At 45.3% G+C, this 24,060-nt stretch overlaps 1 protein-coding gene across 1 annotated transcript in view; it reads left to right on the plus strand.

The window, feature by feature from the left end:
* The window catches only part of WDR72 (WD repeat domain 72), a 76,071-nt gene that overhangs the window by 42,993 nt on the left and 9,018 nt on the right, over positions 1 to 24,060 (plus strand). The window contains exons 16-18 of the mRNA XM_081169278.1: positions 585 to 670; positions 3,863 to 3,945; positions 5,341 to 5,497. Of these exons, the coding sequence (XP_081025404.1) occupies positions 585 to 670; positions 3,863 to 3,945; positions 5,341 to 5,497 (326 nt within the window). The remainder of the gene's footprint in view (positions 1 to 584; positions 671 to 3,862; positions 3,946 to 5,340; positions 5,498 to 24,060) is intronic.

Below are 24,060 nucleotides of genomic sequence, written 5' to 3' on the forward strand. Positions count from 1 at the left end.
TGGGGGGAGAGATTGTACTGCTAATTCTGCCAACAGTCAAGGCAAGACAAAAGGTGGCTGTGAGGGAGGAGCTTGTGGCAGGCAGGCAGGAAGTCTAGGTGGCAACTGTGCAGCTGCCAGTCATTTCAAAGGGGCCTCCCATGACTGGCAGCTTATATTGATGAGGAGCACAGTCCTTTCCCAGTCCTGCTTCCTTGGATGCTGGGAACTGAGCCTGACAAGCCAACACATGCAAGAGGCTGGGGGTTTGCTTTGCTGTGGACTGTGGGCAAGAGAAGGGCCAGGCAGATGATTTTTCCTTGTTGCTTTATGCAAATGAGCCTGCTTTCTTTGGCAGCCACTGAGGACAAATGGCTCTTGGGAAGTCTTAGCAGGCTGCCCAGCTTCACACTCTTTGATCATCTGTACACTAAGGGAGGGTCCTCCTCCAGTTATATATGTATATTGGGTTAGAGCCAATGTTAGTCCTACTCAGAGTAGACCCATTGAAGATAATGGGCATGACTAACTTAGGTCCATAAAGTTTACTATAGCCCAGGATTGCCTGCACTGATCTCTTTGACTGTTATAACATTTCCCCTCAGTCGCCAGAAACTGGAGTCTGCACGCAACAAATGGAGACCCACACCATCTCTTGGGACCACAAGTTCTTATGAAGAGTCCACTAAACGTGAGTATCAGGAGACAGTGCAGAATTACGGCACAAGACACAACTCATGTTTGTTTTCTAGGCATGACAGCATTGAAAACACATTTCGAGGTGCTGAAACATTAATGTCATCCTGTGAGTTGTGAGAAGGGAGCCTGAGTTTCCATATGTTCCTCTAGTACCTTCTGAACTTTGCAAGTAGATAAATAGGTACCGCTCCAGTGGGAAGGTAAACGGCATTTCCATGCGCTGCTCTGGTTCGCCAGAAGCAGCTTAGTCATGATGGCCACATGACCCGGAAGCTGTACGCCGGCTCCCTTGGCCAGTAAAGCGAGATGAGCACCTCAACCCCAGAGTCGTCCGTGACTGGACCTAACTGTCAGGGGTCCCTTTACTCTTTACTAGGCAAACTAAAGCCCAGGGGCCAGATCCAGCCCAATCACCTTCTAAATCCAGCCCACGAACAGTCCAGGAATCAGCATGTTTTTACATGAGTAAAATGTGTGCTTTTATTTAAAATGCATCTCTGGGTTATTTGTGGGGCATAGGAATTCGTTCATTTCTTTTTCCAAAATAGTTTGCTGACCCCTGCTTTAATATCATGATCGTATAAACCTATGAATAACCTGTTGCAGGCAGAAAAACATATAGCTGATGTAAGAAGAAGCTGGCCAGTTTTACTTCTCCCAGTTCCTGGCAGCTGCATGGGCCACAAGATTTTTGTTTATTTATTTTATTTATTTCATAAGCAACAGCTTTTCTCACCCCAGAAGCAGAATGCCATAAACTCATAAAATCTGATCGTGTCTTTGTCTTCATATCTTTTAACAATGAGTCTTGTAGCACCTAATATATTTATTGTAGTATCAACTTGGTCAGATGGGTTTGATTTTTCAGCATACCCATAGACCTTTGGCTCAGAGCTAAATGAAACAACCTCCCCCTTTTTGAGAGTTTGCCCAACGTGACCTGCAAAAAGTCAATATTCATTTGTTATAAACAGCAGAAGAAATTTCAGGAGTGGACAGGCAGGTGCCAGATTTCTCAAGGAAATGCAAAAGGCCTACATCACGCCCTAAATTATACAGTGGTGCCCCGCAAGATGAATGCCTCGCAAGACGGAAAACCTGCTAGACAAAAGGGTTTTCCGTTTTTGAGCTGCTTCGCAAGACGAATTTCCCTAGGGACTTGCTTCGCAAGACGAAAACGTCTTGCGAGTGTCCCGATTTTTCCCCGCTTCCCCCCCTTTTTCTAAGCCGCTAAGCCGCTAATAGCCTTTTAGCTGCTAAGCCTTTAATAGCCGCTAAACCGCTAATACCGCTAATCCGCTAAGCCGCTAATAGGGTTGCTTCGCAAGAGGAAAAAACCGCTAGACGAAGAGACTCGCGGAACGGATTATTTTCGTCTTGCAAGGCACCACTGTAGTCAGATGGGGATTCCTTTAAATAACCAGTCCCCTTCCTCCAAAAGGATGCTGAATATGAAACAGTTAGGTGGGAGCTGGTTGTCTGAAAGGGACCAGGGAACAAAGCTGCTCAGTTTTTACCCAGAGTAAGCTCCATTGAATACAGTGGGACTTCCTTCTGAGCAGACAGTGTAAGGCTTCATTTACAATAAAGGAATCAACATTCCAAGTGTTTCCTAGTAAATGGCTGCCTACAGAAGCATTGCAGTTAAAGAATTTAAAGTGGATTGGTGACCATTTTCTTCAAAACTAAAGGAAGGGCTTCACCATTTCCTTCACTTGGTGCAGGGATTTTATTTTTCCTATAAACAGGACTCCAATTTTGCACCTACACCCCCCCCAAACTTTTAATTGTTCTCCGAGAATGTAGATGGAAAATAAGATCTGGACATGCAAGAATGAATAATAAATATAATGGAACCATGGATTGGGTAGAGGGAAGTCAAGGGATTGGAGAAATCTCACACTGTGGTATTGTATTGATGTTTATTTTATATTGTTTGTTATGAATAAAACCCAATAAAAAATAAATAAAAATAAAAATTGTTCTCCGAGACATAGAGGGAAGGAAAAAAAGAAAACCAGGACATTCCAGGATCAAATCAGAAACTAGGATGGCTTCTGTAATTCCAGGACTCTCCCTGGGAAATTGGGACACTTGGAGGATATGTGAGAATTGAACATGGAGCCTTCTGCCTGTGTGGGGCCTCTGCCCCGCCATTAAGTCACAGCCCCGCTTTGCTTCTCCCCACACCAACTTCTCCCATTTTCTATACCAGCTCCATTAGCAGTTCCAGCATCCTCAAGATATTCCTTACTGCTCTTTTTCCGTTTAGCTTTATATAGCTCATATGTGGGTGATTTATAGGTAATTTAGCTATATCCTTAATTCTTTACTGATAAGAAAAATAGCCATTGGTAACCAAGACTAAAAATAAGGTATTGGTTTTTTTAAAGCTGGGAGAAATAGATACTCTCCTACGCTGATGTTATGTAAGTAAACTGGAGACCGTAGGGCATATTGCATTACACCCCAGGATGGATTTTCTTCAGGGGAGGGACCTTGGAAATCAAAACTGAGGAATCCGGAACTTCAGTTACATGTGATTTGATATGTGTGTTGTCAAGTGGATTAAATTTAAGTGGGCTGTATATTGCAAACAGAAAGTTCAGAGGTAGTCAACAATACCAGGATTGTTAACTTGTGTAGAAGCTTCCTGTTTAGTTGCAAATGCTTCATGAAACTTCTTTTCTTTTCTTTCTTTCTTTTAATTACTTTTTTATTCGAAATTAAAACAAAACATATTATCCAGAAACATATCATCCTTATTTTTCCCAATTTTTCCTCCCTCCCCCTCCCTCCCCCCACAGAACCCCCCCACCCCCGACTTCCCTCAGTTCCAGGCTTTGATTTCTCTAAGAATGCTGTTTTCTGCATGTTGCACAGTTGTATAGATCCTCAAAATATTTAGCTGATAATTATCAATAAAAAGTTTGTGAATGTTTATTCAAAACCAGCCAAGGAGTCCAGTTCGCTTTGTTGCGTCTTCAAATACTTTTTAAAGGGTTCCCATTCATCTTTAAAGTCACAGTTATCCTTGTCCCGGGACAAGGATGAAACTTCTTTTCTTATGTTGCCATCATCTTTTACATGGCCTTCAAGACAAGCGGTTCTGTTTTAAAGGCCTGGTGCACTGTTATACTTCAACTGGATGCAGCCTAACAAAGAGTGTCTCCTCTATTTTCAGACATATTGGGGTTTCCTGTCCATGAACCAGAGAACAGTTCACTTGTCAAACTCATTTCGTCTTGGAGAGACCAATCCATAGAGGTAGGAAGTGGGTGCTCTTTTGCCATTGAGAACCATTGTGTAGGCTTCCTTGAAGCAACAAAGTGCAAAGAGACCTTGGATAGGTGGTGGCAATCCACTGCAGACTGCTGGCATGGGGAACAATATATGGTAGCTGAGACATTTGGTGTGACAGAGAAGCCCACAGTCTGTTATCTGTTGGTGATGCACTTGGTGCCGAAATCCAGCCAGGATCGCCTTCCTTGTCAGCATAGTGTGTCCTGCAGGGGCACCTTGGCATCTAACCAAGGTCAGCTCATGTGCACAAGGGAATCCAGACCAAAGCAGCTTTTGCAGATCTGGGGGAATCAGGAAGGCCCCACAGCCTCCAGGTCTCTGCCTTGATTCAGGACCAGTTCACCAACACAGACACAGCCTGCTGAAACCATGAGCAGAAACTCCATGTGACATATTTGTTGCTGACCTGTCAGATTTCCAGTGATTGCCCTACACATGTGTAAGACGATCGTGTCAGGGAATAGGCTGGCCCTGAACCTTTCGCATATTGTGCTAGTTCTGCATGTATAGAAATTATCTGATATGGACAACCATGCAAACATCTGAAATAGTGCTTTGCATATACAGTGGTGCCTCGCAAGACGAAAAGAATCTGTTCTGTGATTCTCTTCGTCTAGCGGTTTTTTTGTCTTGCGAAGCAAGCCCATTGAAGGATTAGCAGATTAGCGCTATTAGTGCTATTAGCGGCTTTTAGCAGCTTATCTGCTGATCGGATCAGCTGATAAGCAGCTTAGCGGCTTAGAAAAGGGGGGGGAAACCAGCAGGAACTCGCAAGACATTGTCGTCTTGCGAAGCAAGCCCATAGGAAATTCGTTTTGCGAAGCACCTCCAAAACGGAAAACTCTTTCGTCTAACGAGTTTTCCGTCTTGCGAGGCATTTGTCTTGCGGGGCACCACTGTAAAAAGGTGATGCATCTAGGGGAAAGTTTTGGCCTAGCCATCCGTCTGATGTGTCAGTGTGTGGAGAGGTCTTTTTTTTCTTTTTTTTTTGACTGTTCAAAGTCAAAGAATATCAGGAACTGGCTGCTGTGTATGTGACAAGTGGTTGAAAAGTTCTCAGCCTCTCCAGTCTGATGGGCAGGAGAGGTTCTGGTCACCTCCCCACCCCCACCCCAGGCCCCTCTTCTTCACCCCCTCCTATCATGAAGCCAGTTGCCACTGATAGAGCAATGCAGCAGGGCAAAGGGTCAGCCTAGCTTTGCCTTTCCTCTGCACTGAGCATCCTTGCACAGGTGCATCCCTGCTCATTGCCCCCTCCCTGAAGCAGTGTTTGGGAGAAGAGGGGCGGGGGGAAGGAGGCCTGGGCTTGGGGCAGGACAGCCTAACATCCTCCTCACTGACAGCCTGCATCTCTGACAGATGACTGAAGCCATTCAGGCTGCTCTGCTGGCTGAAGTTTGGCAGGGCCTGAGAAACCGTCGGAAGACCTTGGCCAACGGTCATGGGCAAGCAAGTGCCAAAGTGGAGGAGCAAAGGACCGAGGAGCCAGAGATAATAAAGAGCCACCCCTTGCTGGGTAAGTGTCTCATCTGTTGGTGTGAGGGCAGGTTAAGGTGGATGGAGAAGCATTTAATTTCTGAGATAAGACCAGGGTTCTCCGTCCCAGAGTTCATGCAACTGCAGATCTCCCTCATGTAGTTGCTGCTACTATTCCTGTTCATCATCTCCATATTTAAGGCATGGAGGGGAAAGGGTGTCGCTTTGTGTAAATGTTCAAAATGCTTCTAGTATTTCATTCTTGTGTATATTGGAAATGTGATTGCAAACAATTGATGCATGCCATTTTATAGATAACATTAGTGAACAACAAATTATATGGAAATGAGCAGATGTTTTCAGATTTATTTTTTATCAATGAGATCAGACTTATACTAAAAAAGTTGCTGCTCCAATTTTATAACTTCATACTATGAAATGTGGAGTTTTTATGCTTTGGTGGTAGAATAATCCACATTGTGGAAATTAGTTTTACAGCTGCATCATTTCATTTTACAGTGGGCCTAGTTGCTGTTACTTTTAATGGTGTTCCTGTTGATGGGCAGGAAAGTCTGATTCAGAATTTATGTTATGAGATGATATCCAATTTTCTTTAGGCCATTAGCTGAGCCTTAAAATTAAGTGACCTGAAGTTTACATCCAATCCTATTAGTGAGTCTTCTCTGTCATAGCTAATTCATAATCTCGTGGTGTGCATGTGTCTGTCATGAAGATTTGTGGCTAGCACGTTTGTTCCAGGAATCTAAGAAAAGTTAAAAATTTTCAGCCATAAAGAACACGGTTGATAGTTTCAGTTGTGCTAATATGGACATGCATGTGGGATTATCTTTTGTTTTACAATGGGTTCCCCTCTCCTGTCCCCCTTCTACACCAATATTTTGGTATTAAGATTTTTATTAAAGTCATAATACCGCAAGATATAGAAAACTAATGTACATTTTAAAAGAGACAAAAACAGCTACCAAAGAGAAAAGAAAAAGAAAATAATATTTGTCATGTCAGGTTCCCCCAGGTGCAGGTTACATCAGTGTGGGACCCCTGAGGATTCATGGAGTCACAGTTCACCATGTGTAACCTGCATATACTAGAAGGTTGTTTGGTTCGAATATTTAGGAAGTGGTTGTGCATTGTGAACTCTGGTAGGCACCATTCAGGAAGAGCACCTTGTGTCAACCCACTTGGAAAGAAAGGTGTTGACAGCTGAATCTCAGCAAGAAGTGGGCAGTTTGTTGTTCACAAAGACAGATATATGCTAATACATTAGAAAAAACTTGTTGAAATATATAAGCAATTTCCTTCTTTCCTGGAATCTCCTCCTTTCCCATCCTTAGCTATTTTTGTACCAAGGCTGGAGAGGGATCCATGTTGTATGTTTTCAGTCATAAGGTGTCCTGCTTGAGGGTGAGGATGGTTGGGCTTGGTGATCCTTTCATCTGCCCTTTGGTCTTTGCACGAAACCCAACTGGGCCAATTGGCATGGCTCTGTCTTCAGTCATCAAGTCAACACTGGTATGTTAAAAGAACCCTGTCTAGGTGCTGTGAGTTCTCATTAGCCAAGCTGATTCAAGCCAGAGCTCAAGGGGACCTTAATGAAATCCACAAGCCTCACCCATAAGTACCCTCCCATTTTAGGCAAACGGTGCCCCCTCCCCCTGTGGCTAATGTCCTAACAGAAAGGGTGACTAGGAGGGACCTGAGCCACTGTCATTCCTGGACTGAGCCACGGCCTTCCAATCTTCTTCTTCTGCTGAGGTGAATATCTGTGTTCACTCTCAGGCTCTTCCTTGGCTACAGAAAGGGGATGTGGCAGAATAGAGGCAGAGTATTCTGAACTGCTGAGGTGTGGGATTTCTCCTGCCACCAGAAGTGGTGAAAGCCACTTTACTTCAGTGGCTCTAAAGACGGGATTTGACAAATTCAGAGAAGGAAACAGTTTGACAACGGTCCTTAGCCATGATTGTTCCATGGAAGTACTGTGCTCTTGAACTACCTCGGTAGAGGTCCCTGCCAGCACATTTCTCCTCCTCCTCCTCCTTCTCCTCCTCCTCCTCTTGTGGAATATGCATCACTGAAAGACATTACACCCTTGTTTCATATTACAGCCCTTTCCTGTAAAGGAACACAACTCAATTTTGTATTTTATCATCCAACCTGTGGTTTAACTTGGCTACTGTATCATCTCATAGACATTCACTTAAAACTGTACCTTGATCCAATATTCTCTAATATTAGTGGTCAAGTATTGAAGGAAGCAAAATGGAAGACTCTGTAGAACTGCAGCTTATTTCATTCTTTGCTTCATATATTTTACCAGACATAACTCCTTAATGCAACAGAAATCAGATTTGTTGTGTATTTTTACACAAAATCCAATTGTGCAGGCGCCATACCAGGCTCATCCAAAACATTAGAAAGGATACGGTTCTGCTAGGATATTGTTGAAACTCCACACGGAAGCAGCAACACTTTGGATGCCAAGGCACAGGAAGTGCCACTGTAAAAGGTGGTGTTGACTGCTCTCCATCTCTGGTGGGTGGTTTTGGGGAAAGATGAATGATCCCGATAGCTATTATTTATTTATTAAAATTATCCCCAAAACAATAAACACACAACATTCAATGAAACTTGGTAAAAACAAAACACAACTCTCTCATACAAATAACACTGTTATTGTTGTTTAATCGTTTAGTCGTGTCCGACTCTTCATGACCCCCTGGACCAGAGCATGCCAGGCACTCCTGTCTTCCACTGCCTCCCGCAGTTTGGTCAAACTCATGCTGGTAGCTTCGAGAACACTGTCCAACCATCTTGTCCTCTGTCGTCCCCTTCTCCTTGTGCCCTCCATCTTTCCCAACATCAGGGTCTTTTCCAGGGAGTCTTCTCTTCTCATGAGGTGGCCAAAGTATTGGAGCCTCAGCTTCACGATCTGTCCTTCCAGTGAACACTCAGGGCTGATTTCCTTCAGAATGGATAGGTTTGATCTTCTTGCAGTCCATGGGACTCTCAAGAGTCTCCTCCCGCACCATAATTCAAAAGCATCAATTCTTTGGAGATCCCAACCACCCTTATTTTTATGCAATGCCTCCCTAATTGCACCCAAGGCTACTACCGCCCCCCTGGATCGTTCCAGTGCCCCCCAGGGGACAGTATCTCCCACTTTGGGAAACATGGACCTAGATAAACCTAAGTTTTTAAGAGGCATTGAAAGGTTGTTACTGTGACTGTCTCACAAACTACCCGATGGAGGGCATTCCAGAGGCTCACTTACACATCGTCAGCAAGTGGCAGTCCACCAAGGACTATCCTCTTGGGAAGATCTTAGAGACTGGCTTGGTCTGTACTAAGTATCCTGGTCCCAAATGGGGCTTTAAATGTTGAGAACTAAACCTTGAACTTGACTCAGTAGCTAATAGAACTTTTAACACTGATGGGTAAAGCTGGGTGCCCCACTCCCAGAAGCTGCTGCACTTTGCACTGGTTGTGCTTTCTGAATCAAGCACAAGGGTAGAGAAGAAATAACTAAAAGCTGGAGCTGAGGTCTTACGGGGGTATTTGGGGCCTTCCTGCTTTCCCTACACTTATCTTACTATCTTCTCCCAATGGGGGCTGGGCAAGAGAAGAAGAAGCCAAGTTGCCCTGAACTTTTTATGCTTAGGTTTGCTGCAGAACTTGCTGCTTCTAGTTCCTTCATCTTGCAAACATGACTGGACCTGGTGTTGCGTTGTGGCATCTGAAAGCATTGCACAGATTTTGGCCCACCTGACATTTGGTGGGGTCATCAAGATTTGTGCTTCGTGCACTCCATGCATTTTTGAAAACCTCAACTAAGCATCTGCCCACGTGGGCCTGATATCTGCTGCACATAATGCACCCATCAATCCATTCCGCTAGAAACTCTAAAAATAAATTACAAACAAGCAAACAGAAACTGGAGATGGGAAGCTCCCTCTGCAGTACCTCAGCTCTGCTGCTCTCCTTCCACAGCTAACCACTGTCTGTCTCCACTGCTGAGCCTCATCCATTTCTCTCTCCCCCTGACATTTTGCCTTTGCTAGATCACAAACTGCCCTTTTAGAATCCACCTGGAAAGGGAATGCCTTTCCTCTGTGCCACAACCAGCATGAGCTGAGCTGACGGTTTAGGATTGCCAGCTTCAGGTCCTACCTGGGGAAGCCCACTTGCCTCTCAGCCATTACTGTAAGGATGAGTCATTTGCAGGAGCATAACAGCAGCAGTTTATGGCGCCATTTCTCTTAGAAGCTCCCAGTCGTCCTCTCCTTCCCAGGTCAAACTGGGGGTCTTCTTCCTTGGGCCTGATCCAAATGGCTGTGCTCTCCAGCATATGGGTTTTAAGAACGGTTGTGTGCCAGAGGAGCTGAAGCTAGGAACAGAGCTTGAAGCAGGTGACAGCTCGGCTGCTTGGAAGGTGATTTGATGTGACCCTCGTCCCCTGCACCAAGGAATGAGAAGAGGCACCAAGAGACTCACCCATGTGCTGATGCACACAGTTAACTTTGCCAACAACCCACTGGAGCAGCAAGCCAGCCAGCCAGCTAAGGTGCCTTCTCTGCTGTGTCCACCTGTGCTTCCCAAAATCCATACATCACTACTGGGAAAACCATGGGGAGGGGTATTACTCAGAAGGGTGGTGGGAATGGGAGATTGGCAGATAGCTGAGATGAGCCTGTTGACGACTCTTAACGACTGTAATAGGTCTTACAGGAAAAGGCAAGGGGTGAGAAGGTGAGAAATGGCTTAGTCATGTATAATGAGTTAAGAATCCAATGTCTCTGTTCAGACCAGGTCTCTCCATGGTTTTAAGTTTGGTAATGAGTTGCAATTCAGCAGCTTCTCTTTCCACTCTATTTCTGAAATTCCTTTGTAAGACCTATTACAGTCGTTAAGAATCGTCAACAGGCTCATCTCAGCTATCTGCCAATCTCCCATTCCCACCACCCTTCTGAGTAATACCCCTCCCCACCGTCTCACTATATAGAAGGATCTGGCAACTTCTGTTTCAGTGTATCTGAAGAAGTGTGCATGCACACGAAAGCTCATACCAAGAACTAACTTAGTTGGTCTTTAAGGTGCTACTGGAAGGATTTTTTTTATTTTGACTATGGCAGACCAACACGGCTACCTATCTGTATCTAAAATAGGGGTCTAGTCTGGAGGCCTGATGCAGCCCCCCAACCCCCACCAAGTGGAGTGGAGTTAGCAAAAAGAGCCCCCCCCAAGAAGACATGCCCCACAACATCCAAAGTGACTTGGGAGGAGTTCCTGAAATCAATGCCACTGGAGCTGCAGCACAGAAACTTGAGATTCACCTCTGCCTTGGAAGATCCCTTTATGGTGTCCCTTAGGTATCACTCTCTACAGTGGTACCTCGGGTTACATACGCTTCATGTTACATATGCTTCAGGTTACAGACTCCGCTAACCCATAAATTGTGCTTCAGGTTAAGAACTTTGCTTCAGGATGAGAACAGAAATCGTGCTCCGGCGGCGCGGCAGCAGCAGGAGGCCCCATTAGCTAAAGTGGTGCTTCAGGTTAAGTACAGACCTCCGGAACAAATTAAGTACTTAACCTGAGGTACCGCTGTATTGTAAAATGGCTTAAAGACAAATAAAAACCCTGCATTTCATAGAGGCTGACAATGTCAAGGTTTCAGAAGGTGTAAGCACAGCTCCCCGATATTCTTGCCTGGTCCCAGAACAGCATAGTACGGATTGACTATATTATTTCCAGTTACCGGTACTTTCGTTGCATGGGGGGGGGGGAAGAATCCCACCTTTGAACTAACGCAATCTGCTGTCCCTTTAAATCCTACGAAGTCTGCAGACCCCTTAAACACACAGGGGGTTGTTGGTGAAGTTAACTGTGTGCATCGGCGGGTGGGTGAGTCTGGAGCAAGGTGCAACCTTTCCCTGCGCTGTAATAAAGTAGCTGTTCATCTGTGGTCAGGGATTGTCAAGAAAGACCTTGAGTTCCTCTGCGTTATTTCACAGAGAGGCCATCAGACAGCTTTGCATCATCTCACTCTATCAATCAAGGGCCTCAGCCACTGCCTTCTGCGAGAACTCTTCCTGTTTTTCACAGACAGCTCAATAACTTGTCTAGGGGTTGTGATAAATGCCCTCCATGCCTCACAAGCTGTCTCCTCCATCGCCACCTGCAGCTCGCCTTTGCAGAGCTGGTGCTTCCATTCCCCCCATCCAGTCCATTTCATTTCTTTGCACTTTTGAATGAAAGAGCCACCGCATTTATATATCTGGCCCAGCGGAAAAGCTGCACTGCAGATTCCCCATTTGTCCCCAACAGAGAAGATTAGATTTCCGCTTAGGAACAGTAAGTGGAGAATAGACGCAGGCAAAATGATAGGAACTGTTGTTTTTAATCCCTCCTCCCGCCCTGCTTGCACTGAAACACACACTCTTTTCCTTTAATTTCACACACCAGTCATATTTTTAAAGATCAACTTTTGCAGCCCCAGCTGATCCAACTGCAGCCTCCTGCTGGTTCTGGAGCTGGAAGCCCCACAGAATCCCATCTGGGCACAATTGCCAGCCGTTGCTCAGGAGGCTATTACAGTAAATGAATAACTTCTCTCTCAGAAAGAAGGTGGCTCTTTCAGATCAGGTTGAAGGTCAATGGCAGGGGAGGACGAGGAGGCTCTCGTGTTGCAGCTGTCTGCAAATGCGCTTGGCTTCAGATTCAAGAAGGTCAGAAATCTGGAAAAGAACCAGAACTCTTGCGGGGTGGGGGCGCGTGCAAACGACCTAAACCACAAGGGGAAAACAAACTGCTACAAATCGCTTTAATGAGGCTTAGGGGTTCCATAGTAAGGAGACAGGGAACTTTTAAAATATAGTGGTTATTCTAGTTAGAAAATCTGCATTTAGAAAATCCTCCCCTCTATGGGAAGCTGGAGCATCTGCTGTAGCAGGGAAGGCCAAAGCGTTTGGGGATTTTTGGGTTTAGAAAACAGAGCAACTAAGAGAGGACATGGTGGAAGGCTGTAAAATCAGGCATGGTGCATAAACAGTGGGCAGAGAGGAGTGTCACTTTTGTCAATCTTCACACTCATTCATGCACTGCCACATGGTGCATCTATGGCCACAAGGTCAGGTGGCTTTGAAAAGGGAATTAGACAAGTTCATGCAAGAGGCCCGTTATGACCACATGGATGGGACTTCATGGTTCATGAGATGTGTGTGCCACTGAATGGCAGTTTCTGAAGGGGAAACAACAGGAGGGGGCCTGTTGCCCTCATATCCTTGTGGGGGTTCCATTCGGGCCTATGGCTGGCTGCTGTAGAAAGAAGCAGGATGCTGAACTAGATGGACAACTTTGGGCTATTAATCACAGTGATTATACAGATAGAAATTACAGGAGCTGAGGCCATTCAATGCTTAATATTTGGCTGGAGACTAATGTGGTGTGGGTGGGTGTGGATGCAGCTATTTCCATTCTGCTGTAGTGCTGGGCTTCCCTGAGGTTTCTAGCTGATCCCCGGATCTGACCCAACTCAAGAAGATTACAAAGAGCCTGTCAGTCTCTTCCTGACACATGTGGGATGAAGAGGCTGAGCATCAAGGAGCCAACCAGCAAAAAAAACACACTGAGTAAGTGAAGTTTATTAGAAGAAACAAGGCCTGCTCGGGGGTGCCAGGCCTAAGGAGCTCAGCAACTCTTCTTGGTAGGTCTTGCCCCTATGAGGCAATTGTGGAGAGTGAAGTTCCTCACATTCCCACAGCTGATTAAATCTCCTCCTCACCAGGGTCCTTCCCAAGCAATCTGAGACTACACAGGCCCCTGTCTTTTCTCTTTCCACTTCACACCTCTCCTGGTCCTGGGAGACTGGGGGAAGGGGAGCTTGTAGCAGGAGAGGGAGACACCCTGGCATCTTCACCAGCCTGACTCATCTCTGCCTCTTGGCCTCTCTCCTCTTCTGCTTCCACTTCTGCTTCTGCACTTCTTTCTGCCACAGCCTCTCCCTGCTCACTAAACCCTGTTACCTCTTTCAACACCACCACCTCCCAGTCTTCTGCCTCTGACCACTAATCATCATCCAATTACCAGTCCCCAAGCTCAGAGCCTTTCTCTCTCGGGGTTCCCCCACTGGTGCCTTCCACCATTCCTCTGCATCTAGCCAGTCCATGACACTGAGTGGGAGCTAAGGCAGCATTGCAGATTTGTGCTGGTGGTCTTTCTCCAGTGGACCTGGTGATGTGCTACCTCCTCATGAGATCATGCCCACACTGGGATTGGTCTTAGGAGGAACAACTCCATTCTGGGTTTCCTTGACCCCCTTGGCTTCCACTTTCAGGCAAATAGAGCATCAGTTTCTCCTTCCTGTGAAGCAGCAGGCCAGTGACCTCCAGATTGGCAATTGCTCTATCCAGGAGCTCATTAGTGGAGCTGTCTGTGTCTCTGCCATCAGCATTTGGTGAAAAGGGCTGCCACTGACCCTGCCAGACTTGGGTCAGGAGGTCAGGAGGTCTCGTTTATTATTCAAAATTGCTTTCTGACCTTTTCTCCACTAGGCCAAATGAGGTGGGGTGTCTTCTGGTTGGTTGGAGGAACTGTAACCAAATGCTGGTTTCTTGTGCGATTGATTCTTTTATCACTGCTCTAAATTTGTGTCTACTTGTATATACCTACTCATAGGCACAGTAACCTGAAGATTCTTGCACAACGATTTATACATCTTGCCAAATATGTATTTTGAAAATAATTGCAGCGCCATGGAGTCTGTGTATTGCTTCACCTGCAAATCTACTGAGTGATTCAGTAGATTGATAGATATTATAGATAGTTTGTAGTTATAGATCAAGTCCAAGTCTTTGCAGATCTCCATGGTCTGAAGTTTTACTGTTTGACACTGACGGTTGTGGCAGTTGACCACCACAGTGTCCCTATGATGATGCACTATGGTGACATTTTGCAGATGACAGCTGCTTAAGCCTCCTCTGGCTTTTGACAAAACTCAAAGAGGGCTCTCAGTTTGAATCAGATGGAAGTCTCATGCTCATTGCTCTGATCCTCAAAAGAGATCCCTGCTCTGTCTGCTTGCAAGGCTAATCTTATTGCATACAGCTCGTAAGTCTGATGAACAACCAAGAGTCTTGTGGCACCTTAAAGACTAACACATTGATTGTGGTGTCAGCTTTTTGGACTACAGCTCACTTCATGAGATACGTACATTTGCATGTTGGTAAGGCTCTTCATGAGATGGCGAGAATAAATATTGACATCCTGGGCATCAGTGAGCTAAAATGGACGGGAATGGGCGAATTCAGTTCGGATGACTATCATATCTACTACTGTGGGCAAGAAACCCGTAAAAGAAATGGAGTGGCCCTCATAGTCAACAAAAGAGTGGCGAAAGCTGTACTGGGATGCAGTCTCAAAAATGATAGAATGATCTCGATACGAATCCAAGGCAGACCTTTTAACATCACAGTAATCCAAGTTTATGCACCAACTACTGGTGCTGAAGAAACTGAAATTGACCAATTCTATGAAGAATTACAAGACCTTATAGAAGTGACACCAAAGAAGGATGTTCTGCTCATTATAGGGGATTGGAATGCTAAAGTAGGGAATCAAGAGATAAAAGGAACAACTGGCAAGTTTGGCCTTGGAGTTCAAAATGAAGCAGGGCAAAGGCTAATAGAGTTCTGCCAAGAGAACAAGCTGGTCATCACAAACACGCTTTTCCAACAACACAAGAGACGACTCTACACATGGACATCCCCAGATGGGCAACATCGAAATCAGATTGATTATATTCTCTGCAGCCAAAGATGGAGAAGCTCTATACAGTCAGCAAAAACAAGACCTGGGGCTGACTGTGGCTCAGATCATCAGCTTCTTATAGCAAAATTCAAGCTTAAACTGAAGAAAGTAGGAAAAACCACTGGACAGGTAAGATACAATCTAAACCAAATCCCTTATGAATACACAGTGGAAGTGAGGAACAGGTTTAAGGATTTAGATTTGCTGGACAGAGTGCCTGAAGAACTATGGGTGGAGGCTCGCAACATTATACAGGAGGCAGCAACTAAAACCATCCCAATGAAAAAGAAATGCAAGAAAGCAAAGTGGCTGTCCAACGAGGCCTTACAAATAGCGGGGGAGAGAAGGCAAGCAAAATGCGAGGGAGATAATGAAAGATACAAGAAATTGAATGCAGATTTCCAAAGAATAGCAAGGAGAGACAAGAAGGCCTTCTTAAACGAGCAATGCAAAGAAATAGAGGAAAGCAACAGAATGGGAAGAACCAGAGATCTGTTCAAGAAAATCGGAAATATGAAAGGAACATTTCGTACAAAGATTACCATAATAAAGGACAAAAGTGGTAAAGACCTAACTGAAGCAGAAGACATCAAGAAGAGGTGGCAAGAATACACAGAGGAATTATACCAGAAAGATATGGATGTCTCGTACACCCCAGGTAGTGTGGTTGCTGACCTTGAGCCAGACATCCTGGAGAGTGAAGTCAAATGGGCCTTAGAAAGCACTGCAAATAACAAGGCCAGTGGAAGTGATGGTATTCCAGCTGAACTGTTTAAAATTTTAAAAGATGATGCTGTTAAGGTGCTACACTCAATATGCCAGCAAGTTTGGAAAACTCAGCAGTGGCCAGAGGATTGGAGAAGATCAGTCTACATCCCAATCCCAAAGAAAGGCAGTGCCAAAGAATGCTCCAACTACCGCACAATTGCACTCATTTCACACGCTAGCAAGGTTATGCTTAAAATTCTACAAGGAAGGCTCAAGCAGTATGTGGACCGAGAACTCCCAGAAGTGCAAGCTGGATTTAGAAGAGGCAGAGGAACCAGAGACCAAATTGCAAACATGTGCTGGATTATGGAGAAAGCTAGAGAGTTCCAGAAAGATATCTACTTCTGCTTCATTGACTATGCAAAAGCCTTTGACTGTGTTGACCACAGCAAACTATGGCAAGTTCTTAAAGAAATGGGAGTGCCTGATCACCTCATCTGTCTCCTGAGAAATCTCTATGTGGGACAAGAAGCTACAGTTAGAACTGGATATGGAACAACTGATTGGTTCAAAATTGGAAAAGGAGTACGGCAAGGCTGTATATTGTCTCCCTGCTTATTTAACTTATATGCAGAATTCATCATGCGAAAGGCTGGGCTGGATGAATCCCAAGCCGGAATTAAGATTGCCGGAAGAAATATCAACAACCTCAGATATGCAGATGACACAACCTTGATGGCAGAAAGTGAAGAGGAATTAAAGAACCTTTTAATGAGGGTGAAAGAGGAGAGCGCAAAATATGGTCTGAAGCTCAACATCAAAAAAACAAAGATCATGGCCACTGGGCCCATCACCTCCTGGCAAATAGAAGGGGAAGAAATGGAGGCAGTGAGAGATTTTACCTTCTTGGGCTCCATGATCAGTGCAGATGGTGACAGCAGTCACGAAATTAAAAGACGCCTGCTCCTTGGGAGAAAGGCGATGGCAAACCTAGACAACATCTTAAAAAGCAGAGACATCACCTTGCCAACAAAGGTCCATATAGTAAAAGCCATGGTTTTCCCAGTAGTGATGTATGGAAGTGAGAGCTGGACCATAAAGAAGGTTGATCGCCGAAGAATTGATGCTTTTGAATTATGGTGCTGGAGGAGACTCTTGAGAGTCCCATGGACTGCAAGAAGATCAAACCTCTCCATTCTGAAGGAAATCAGCCCTGAGCGCTCACTGGAAGGACAGATCGTGAAGCTGAGGCTCCAATACTTTGGCCACCTCATGAGAAGAGAAGACTCCCTGGAAAAGACCCTGATGTTGGGAAAGATGGAGGGCACAAGGAGAAGGGGACGACAGAGAATGAGATGGTTGGATGGTGTTCTTGAAGCTACCAGCATGAGTTTGATCAAACTGCGGGAGGCAGTGGAGGACAGAAGTGCCTGGCGTGCTCTGGTCCATGGGGTCACGAAGAGTCGGACACGACTAAACGACTAAACAACAACAACAACAAGGCTCTTCTTATGAACCACATGCAGTTTGAACAGAGACAGCTGTACTATTAGGCAGAATAAGGTGACTGCCTCAGGCAGCTGATTTGGCATATTATGAAAAGACAGCAAATTATTGATTATTCCATTTATTATTGTAATTTTATTGTCAGGGAGAAAGAGAGGAGCCTGTTGGGTTTTCTGCATCAGGTTCCAAAATAAGTTGAGTCGTCTTCAGCATATTCACCTTGACTTGAGGTAGAGGCCCCATTTGCTAGAGGAAGCAAAATGTCTTAGGCTGGCCTCAAGTTTTACATTAATTTAAAGGCTGTGTTGGGCCACCTATTGTTGGACTACACCTCCCATCCTCCTCCCTGACCATGGCCCTTGCTTACTGCTGGGGGTGATGGAGGTCCAACAACATCTAGAAGACCACAAGCTCCCCACCCTAGTTTTTGGATCATGTGTCCCGTCCCCCATCTCCATAGGCCTTTCTTGGGTTCTGGCAATTACAACAAAATCAATTCCTGATGTCACAGCCTCCTGTCTCGTGCTGATTTGGGAGAGATCGCTGCCTGGTCTCAACACATCTGCCTCCACACCAGAATTAACAGGAGGCTAGTTGTCAAGTCAGCTGCATTAACAGCCAAATGAATTGGATCAAATCCCTTTGCAACACGGTGGATGAATGGAGACAAAATCAGGGCATTTGGGAGCAGCTTAAGTTGCCCAAGCTGGAGGGGGGGGGGGCAATGATCTTCATCTATAAGGCAGTCTCGCAAGTGTTTCTCTTGCTCTCTCCCTCCTTCCCTCCCTCCACCTCCATCCCAGCTCTCTGTGGTTCAGTTCCTCACCAGTCCTGGAGAATACTGGTCCTGGCCTGCCTCCCTGGGTCCTTGTGAGGGTAAACAATAACTAAATGGGTTTGTCCTGAAACTGGTGTCAAAAGTCAGAGAGGAATCAAATGATTTTGAGACACTTAAAATAAACATGGTTTAACAGAAAGTGGAGATGGTGGGTGTTATCTTAAATATTTTGTTCTTTTTTAAAAAAATAACTGGCAGATGGAAAAAGTCCTTTTTATCTTTCTTTATTGTTTCTTTCCCTTTTCTCTTTTTCCTCTTCTTTTTTCCTCTCTCTTTCCTTTCTTCTTCCTGTTTCTTTTCATTTCCTTTTATCCTTCCTTCCTTCCTTCCTTCCTTCCTTCCTTCCTTCCTTCCTTCCTTCCTTCCTTTCTTTCTTTCTTTCTTTCTTTCTTTCTTGTTGTCATCTCTCTTCTTTGTTTTCTTCTCTTTCTTCTTTGGCGTACTCTGCTTGGGGCCTATATTAAGGGCCAGAAATTGTGTGCTCGTGGGGGTGGTAGATGGTTGGTGGAGGGGCCCTGGCTGGGAAGACAGGGAAATGTTGGTCTCTGCTTCCAGCACATGGGCACGGCAGGGGGGTAGCTGCCCCACCTAAACCAAGTAAATAAATAAAATACTTAACTAACTGACCAAATGTGTCACAGATAACTCAGTTCTGCCTCCCCAAAACACATAAAGCCTGCCCCCCTAAAATAAATCATAGTTACTTCCAGCAGCAGCTCCTGCTTGTGGAAACAGTATTGAAAGCTTTGTTTTGGGTGGGAAAAAAGGAAAGAAGTTTCCAGTCCTGTAATTCTGCTTCTTGTTGATGTCCTTTGAATACACCCCCAGGCTGTTTTGGTGTGTTTATATATATATTCCCTACCCCACCCTGTCAGCACAGATGACAGTAGAATTAAAGATCACATTGCCATTTAGGTCCCAGGCCACAGAGAGGTTAGGCTGGCCTCTACTAGAGCCAGGGCTTTTTCAGCTGTGGCTCCAATCTGGTGGAACGCTCTGTCACAAGAGACTAGGGCCCTGAGGGACTTGACATCTTTCCGCAGGGCCTGCAAGACAGAGCTGTTCCACCAGGCCTTTGGCCAGGGCACAGCCTGACTCCCTCCTTCATCAATCTTCACAGAGCTCTGGCCCAATGGTTGCCAGTGGTTTGCTTTGAATTAATTTTATAATGAATGATTTTAGAGTGTTGTTGTGTTGTGTTGTGTTGTGTTGTGTTGTGTTGTGTTGTGTTGTACTGTTTTATTGTTGTTAGCCACCCTGAACCCGGCTTCGGCTGGGGAGGGCGGGAGATAAATAAAATTTTATTATTATTATTATTATTATTATTATTATTATTATTATTATTATTACAGAAAGTAGGGACTTCTTTTAAAAGAGCACTGAAACCAAATAAGTATTCTATTCCCAGATGCCACCAATTCATTATGAGACTTAGTATGTGAAATGAAAATGATTTTAGTCTGCAGTCAAGGGCTGTGCATAATGTAACACCCCTGCTGTTAAACAAATCACTCCAGACCATTTAAATGCCTTGTTCATTTTGAGGCGTACCTGGCATTTGAAAGAGTCCCTCCTCCACAATGGGTTTCTCCAAAGCTGGAAGGAGGTTTGGTGAAAATTATTTTAAATGGGTAAAGGGACCCCTGACCATTAGGTCCAGTCGCGGACGACTCTGGGGTTGCGGCACTCATCTCGCTTTATTGGCCAAGGGAGCCGGTGTACAGCTTTCGGGTCATGTGGCCAGCATGACTAAGCCGCTTCTGGCGAACCAGAGCAGTGCACGGAAACGCCGTTTACCTTCCTGCTGGAGTGGTACCTATTTATCTACTTGCACTTTGACGTGCTTTCGAACTGCTAGGTTGGCAGTTAAACCCAGTCATATTCTGACACACACATCCCTCCCAGACTCTGCCATGTCTTGTGGTGGTCAAATAGGATCTCATAAGGTGGAGCCCCTTAGCTGGCAGGGCTGGCTGATCAAACTTTGCTCTGTGGCTCACTCAGAAGCTTCAGACTAGCCACAGAGGCCTGTTCAATCAGCCCGTCTTCTGAGAAGGGAAATCCCTGGATCTTTGCCAAAAATCTAGACCCAGTCACAGGCTTTTAGGATTACAAGTAACTTAATAAAGGATAATGACGACCCCCAAACTGAGCACACCAGTATCACAAGCCAGCTTAACCAAGTGCACTTATAAAGCAGGAGGTTGATATTAGGTTTTAAGTCAGATTAAGTTGTTGTATAACCTACAATTACATGGTTTTTCAGTCTTAAAAAAAATTGGAGATGATTGGGCTCAATAGACCCTTCTGTATATTTAACTTCTGTTTAATTGGATTGGGAGCTGCTGAAACATCTTGGAGCTAGAGCCTCTAATCTGAGGAGATGATCCCAACAGTTTTGCAGAGCTTAGGGCAGCAGACAGATAACGTGAGCATGCAAAGAAGGCTCACACCGAGGCCCCTTCATCATCCCAGTTTTTTAGCAGCTTGTGCTGCCACTGTTGTTGTTTTTTAAACTGCAAACGTATCTATTAATTGTGCTTCACTTTCCCCACATTTGCAGGCCAAAAAAGTGAGTTGCTCTGTTTATTTATTTTCATGCATGAATCACTTCCTATAGAACACCTCAAAGTTATATATACAGTAGGTAACATATATTTAAAACAAAACAATTCCAGTTTCAAATTCATTACAAAGCCTAAATTAGGAGATCTTGCCTTTTGTGGGTGCCAGAGTCCAACTAACCACCCTTAATGAGAGGAGCAGGTGCTTCCTCTTAGAAGTACAATGGCTGTCAGAAAATCTGTACTTCCCTAATGAACAAGTCGCCTTCTCTTGAAATCTAGGGGGAAACTGCCACCCCACCCAGCGTAGGGTCATCAGTTGCAACTGGATCAGCTGTGCGGTGTTGTGGCTGGAGGATCAGAATTGAACTGGGGAGAGCTGGGTTCAAATCCCCACTTGTGAAGCTCCCAGTGTGGTCTTGGGTTGGTTGGCCAGTCATCTTATCTTACTGGCAGGGTTGCTCTGGGAAGAGGGATCACTGGACAGTATGCCCTGAGCACGTTGGAGGGGTAAATATATAAGACCCCTCCTTAAGAATTGAATAAGACCTAAGAGGTCCCTCAGCCTCTCCCAATCAAATGGGCTCAAATTTAACGTGTTGCATAGATCTGGATTGTGCTTCAGGCATAATTGGCATGGATCTTCCTCCATTTTGCAGTAAAGTCTCCATTGCCCAGGCAATGCCATTGGCCTGGGATGATACGGTGCCAGCAAAGCATCAGCTGGAACTTCCTTTGCTTATTGATTTCGGGATCCTGTGAGTCATTCCTTTAACCATTTACTGCTATCATTTAAATTTCATTTACAGATCACACTTGCACTCCAGTGTCCTGTTTCAGGCAGAAGATCTTGATAGAGGGGTTGGGGGGGAGGGGCACAGCTGGGCCCTGGTTCCAGAGAAGCCAAATCCATCCAGGGTCTAATGAGCAGAGCCAGAGTCAAAAGTCCAGAAAAGCAAGTCAGTGGACAGGTGTCTTGTACTCCAAAATGTGTAGTCAGATCATAGTGGAATGCCAGGTCTCAAACACACAGAGCAGAGAAGTACTTATCAGCACCATGGAGAGCTCTAGCTAGACTGAGCCCAAAGGAGGGTTTTGGCTTATGGCCCCTGTATGGTCTCTATTACCCTTAAAAGGGACCTGATTGCTTTAGGGCAGCGGTTCTCAACCTGTGAGTCCCCAGATGTTGTTGGACTACAACTCCCATCATCCCTGAGCTCTGGCCTTGCTAGCCAGGGGTGATGGGAGTTGTAGTTCAACAATATCTGGGGACCCACAGATTGAGAAAGGCTGCTTTGGGGGATTTTGACTGCACCAACATGAGTGAGGATGTGGCATGATATGGCTTTGGAGCTTACGCCCCTGGCATCTGTGGATGGCAGTGCTGAAGGGCGGTCAGGGGTCTGGCTTCATGGAACTGCCTCCTGGTGACATGAGTTCTCAGGCGGTAGGGGTGCTGATGACTTTGTCATACTTGCTTTATATAGAACATACATGTGATGTTTTGGTGTCACATTAATCCCATGTTATAGACATAGGTAACCAAGGCTTGAATTCAGCCTTTTTGGAGCCATGTGTCACTTCCTAACTGCAGTGGGTGTCTAATAAGGGGTTAACATGCTCCCCTTCTCCTCTTCTATCTCTCTGACTTCGTTTAGGCCATGTGCAGCTGTCAGATATGGTCTTTGTATCCATAAGGAGGAAGAAAGGTCATCTTGCTCTCTGGAAATTACACAGAGTGCCTATTGGTGTTTCCTGCTCTGCCCTTGCTAACTGTTGACACTAGTCTCCTGGCTGACCCCATCTATGTTGGTGTCTCTAAGAGATATTCCCCACTGCCATATGGTGCTCTACTCACTTCAGAGTCCTAATTTCAGGGCCTCTGGAATTAATTCTTTAATCTGCTCTCCAAAAATTGTAATGAAGACGTTGACATTTAATCAGTATAACAGCAAGAGCTTACTACACATCAGACCCCCAACTCTGCATTTCAGTAACCTCCCTACCTTTTAAAAACTACACCACCAGATTACCAAGTGCCCCAGTACCAGGATTGAGCCACTGACCAAAAAAGCCTTACAGGTCACTTCCAGCTGTGATTTCCCAGCCCTCCTTTGATCTGGGCTACTGCATGAGGCTTTCAGCATCTTTCAAATGACACAATGCAGCTATTGAGTTCCTCTGGAGATGTGGAGCAACTTTGTGCAGGTTTCACCTGGGAATATTTGCATTCTGCTCTCTCACAGAGAAGTCAAAATGAACACAATCACTCTAGACTTCATTAATGGTTTTCTTGCAAGCTTTGGTGGGAAAATGGTTTTGACGAATTAGATTTGAAGCTGCTCAGAAGTCTTGCTGAGCTTGTAACACAACTTAAATTAAGTTATAGCTACAAGTGATAAGCCGTGCTTGCTAATTTACAATTATATTTATTCACTTTGTTCCCAGAAGCTTCTGAATGCTTTCACTAGTCCAAGATAGATTTGCCTGTTTACCAAATGCTCCTGACTTTCAAAAGGTGTGCTTAGCTGTGTTGCAGCCTGAATAGAATTATGATCTGCTAAGAGCAGCAAAACAATCAGATTTACCCTCCCCCTCCTCACCTCCTTCTCCTGAGGTGACCCATTTAGGCTCTGAGGTGGATTCCTGGAAGGACAGTCTTCCAAGACTCAGCTTAGTCGATGTGCCTCTTGCTCCTCTTGGCAGCTCAGACTATTATCACAGTGTGACAACAGGCCAGCAAAAAGTTTATACAGTGGTACCTTGGTTCTCCAGGGACACAGGTGGCGCTGTGGGTTAAACCACAGAGCCTAGGACATGCTGATCCGAAGGTCGGCAGTTCGAATCCCCGCAACGGGGTGAGCTCCCATTGCTTGGTCCCTGCTCCTGCCAACCTAGCAGTTCGAAAGCATGTCAAAGTGCAAGTAGATAAATAGGTACTGCTCCGGCGGGAAGGTAAACGGCGTTTCCGTGCACTGCTCTGGTTTGCCAGAAGCGGCTTAGTCATGCTGGCCACATGACCCGGAAGCTGTATGCCGGCTCCCTCCGCCAATAAAGCGAGATGAGCGCCGCAACCCCAGAGCCGTCCATGACTGGACCTAATGGTCAGGGGTCCCTTTACCTTTTTTACCTTGGTTCTCAAACACCTTGATTCTCAAACAACTT

Source organism: Podarcis bocagei, assembly GCF_964188305.1.
Source record: "Podarcis bocagei genome assembly, chromosome: 14".
In the NCBI taxonomy this organism is placed as follows: domain Eukaryota; kingdom Metazoa; phylum Chordata; class Lepidosauria; order Squamata; family Lacertidae; genus Podarcis; species Podarcis bocagei.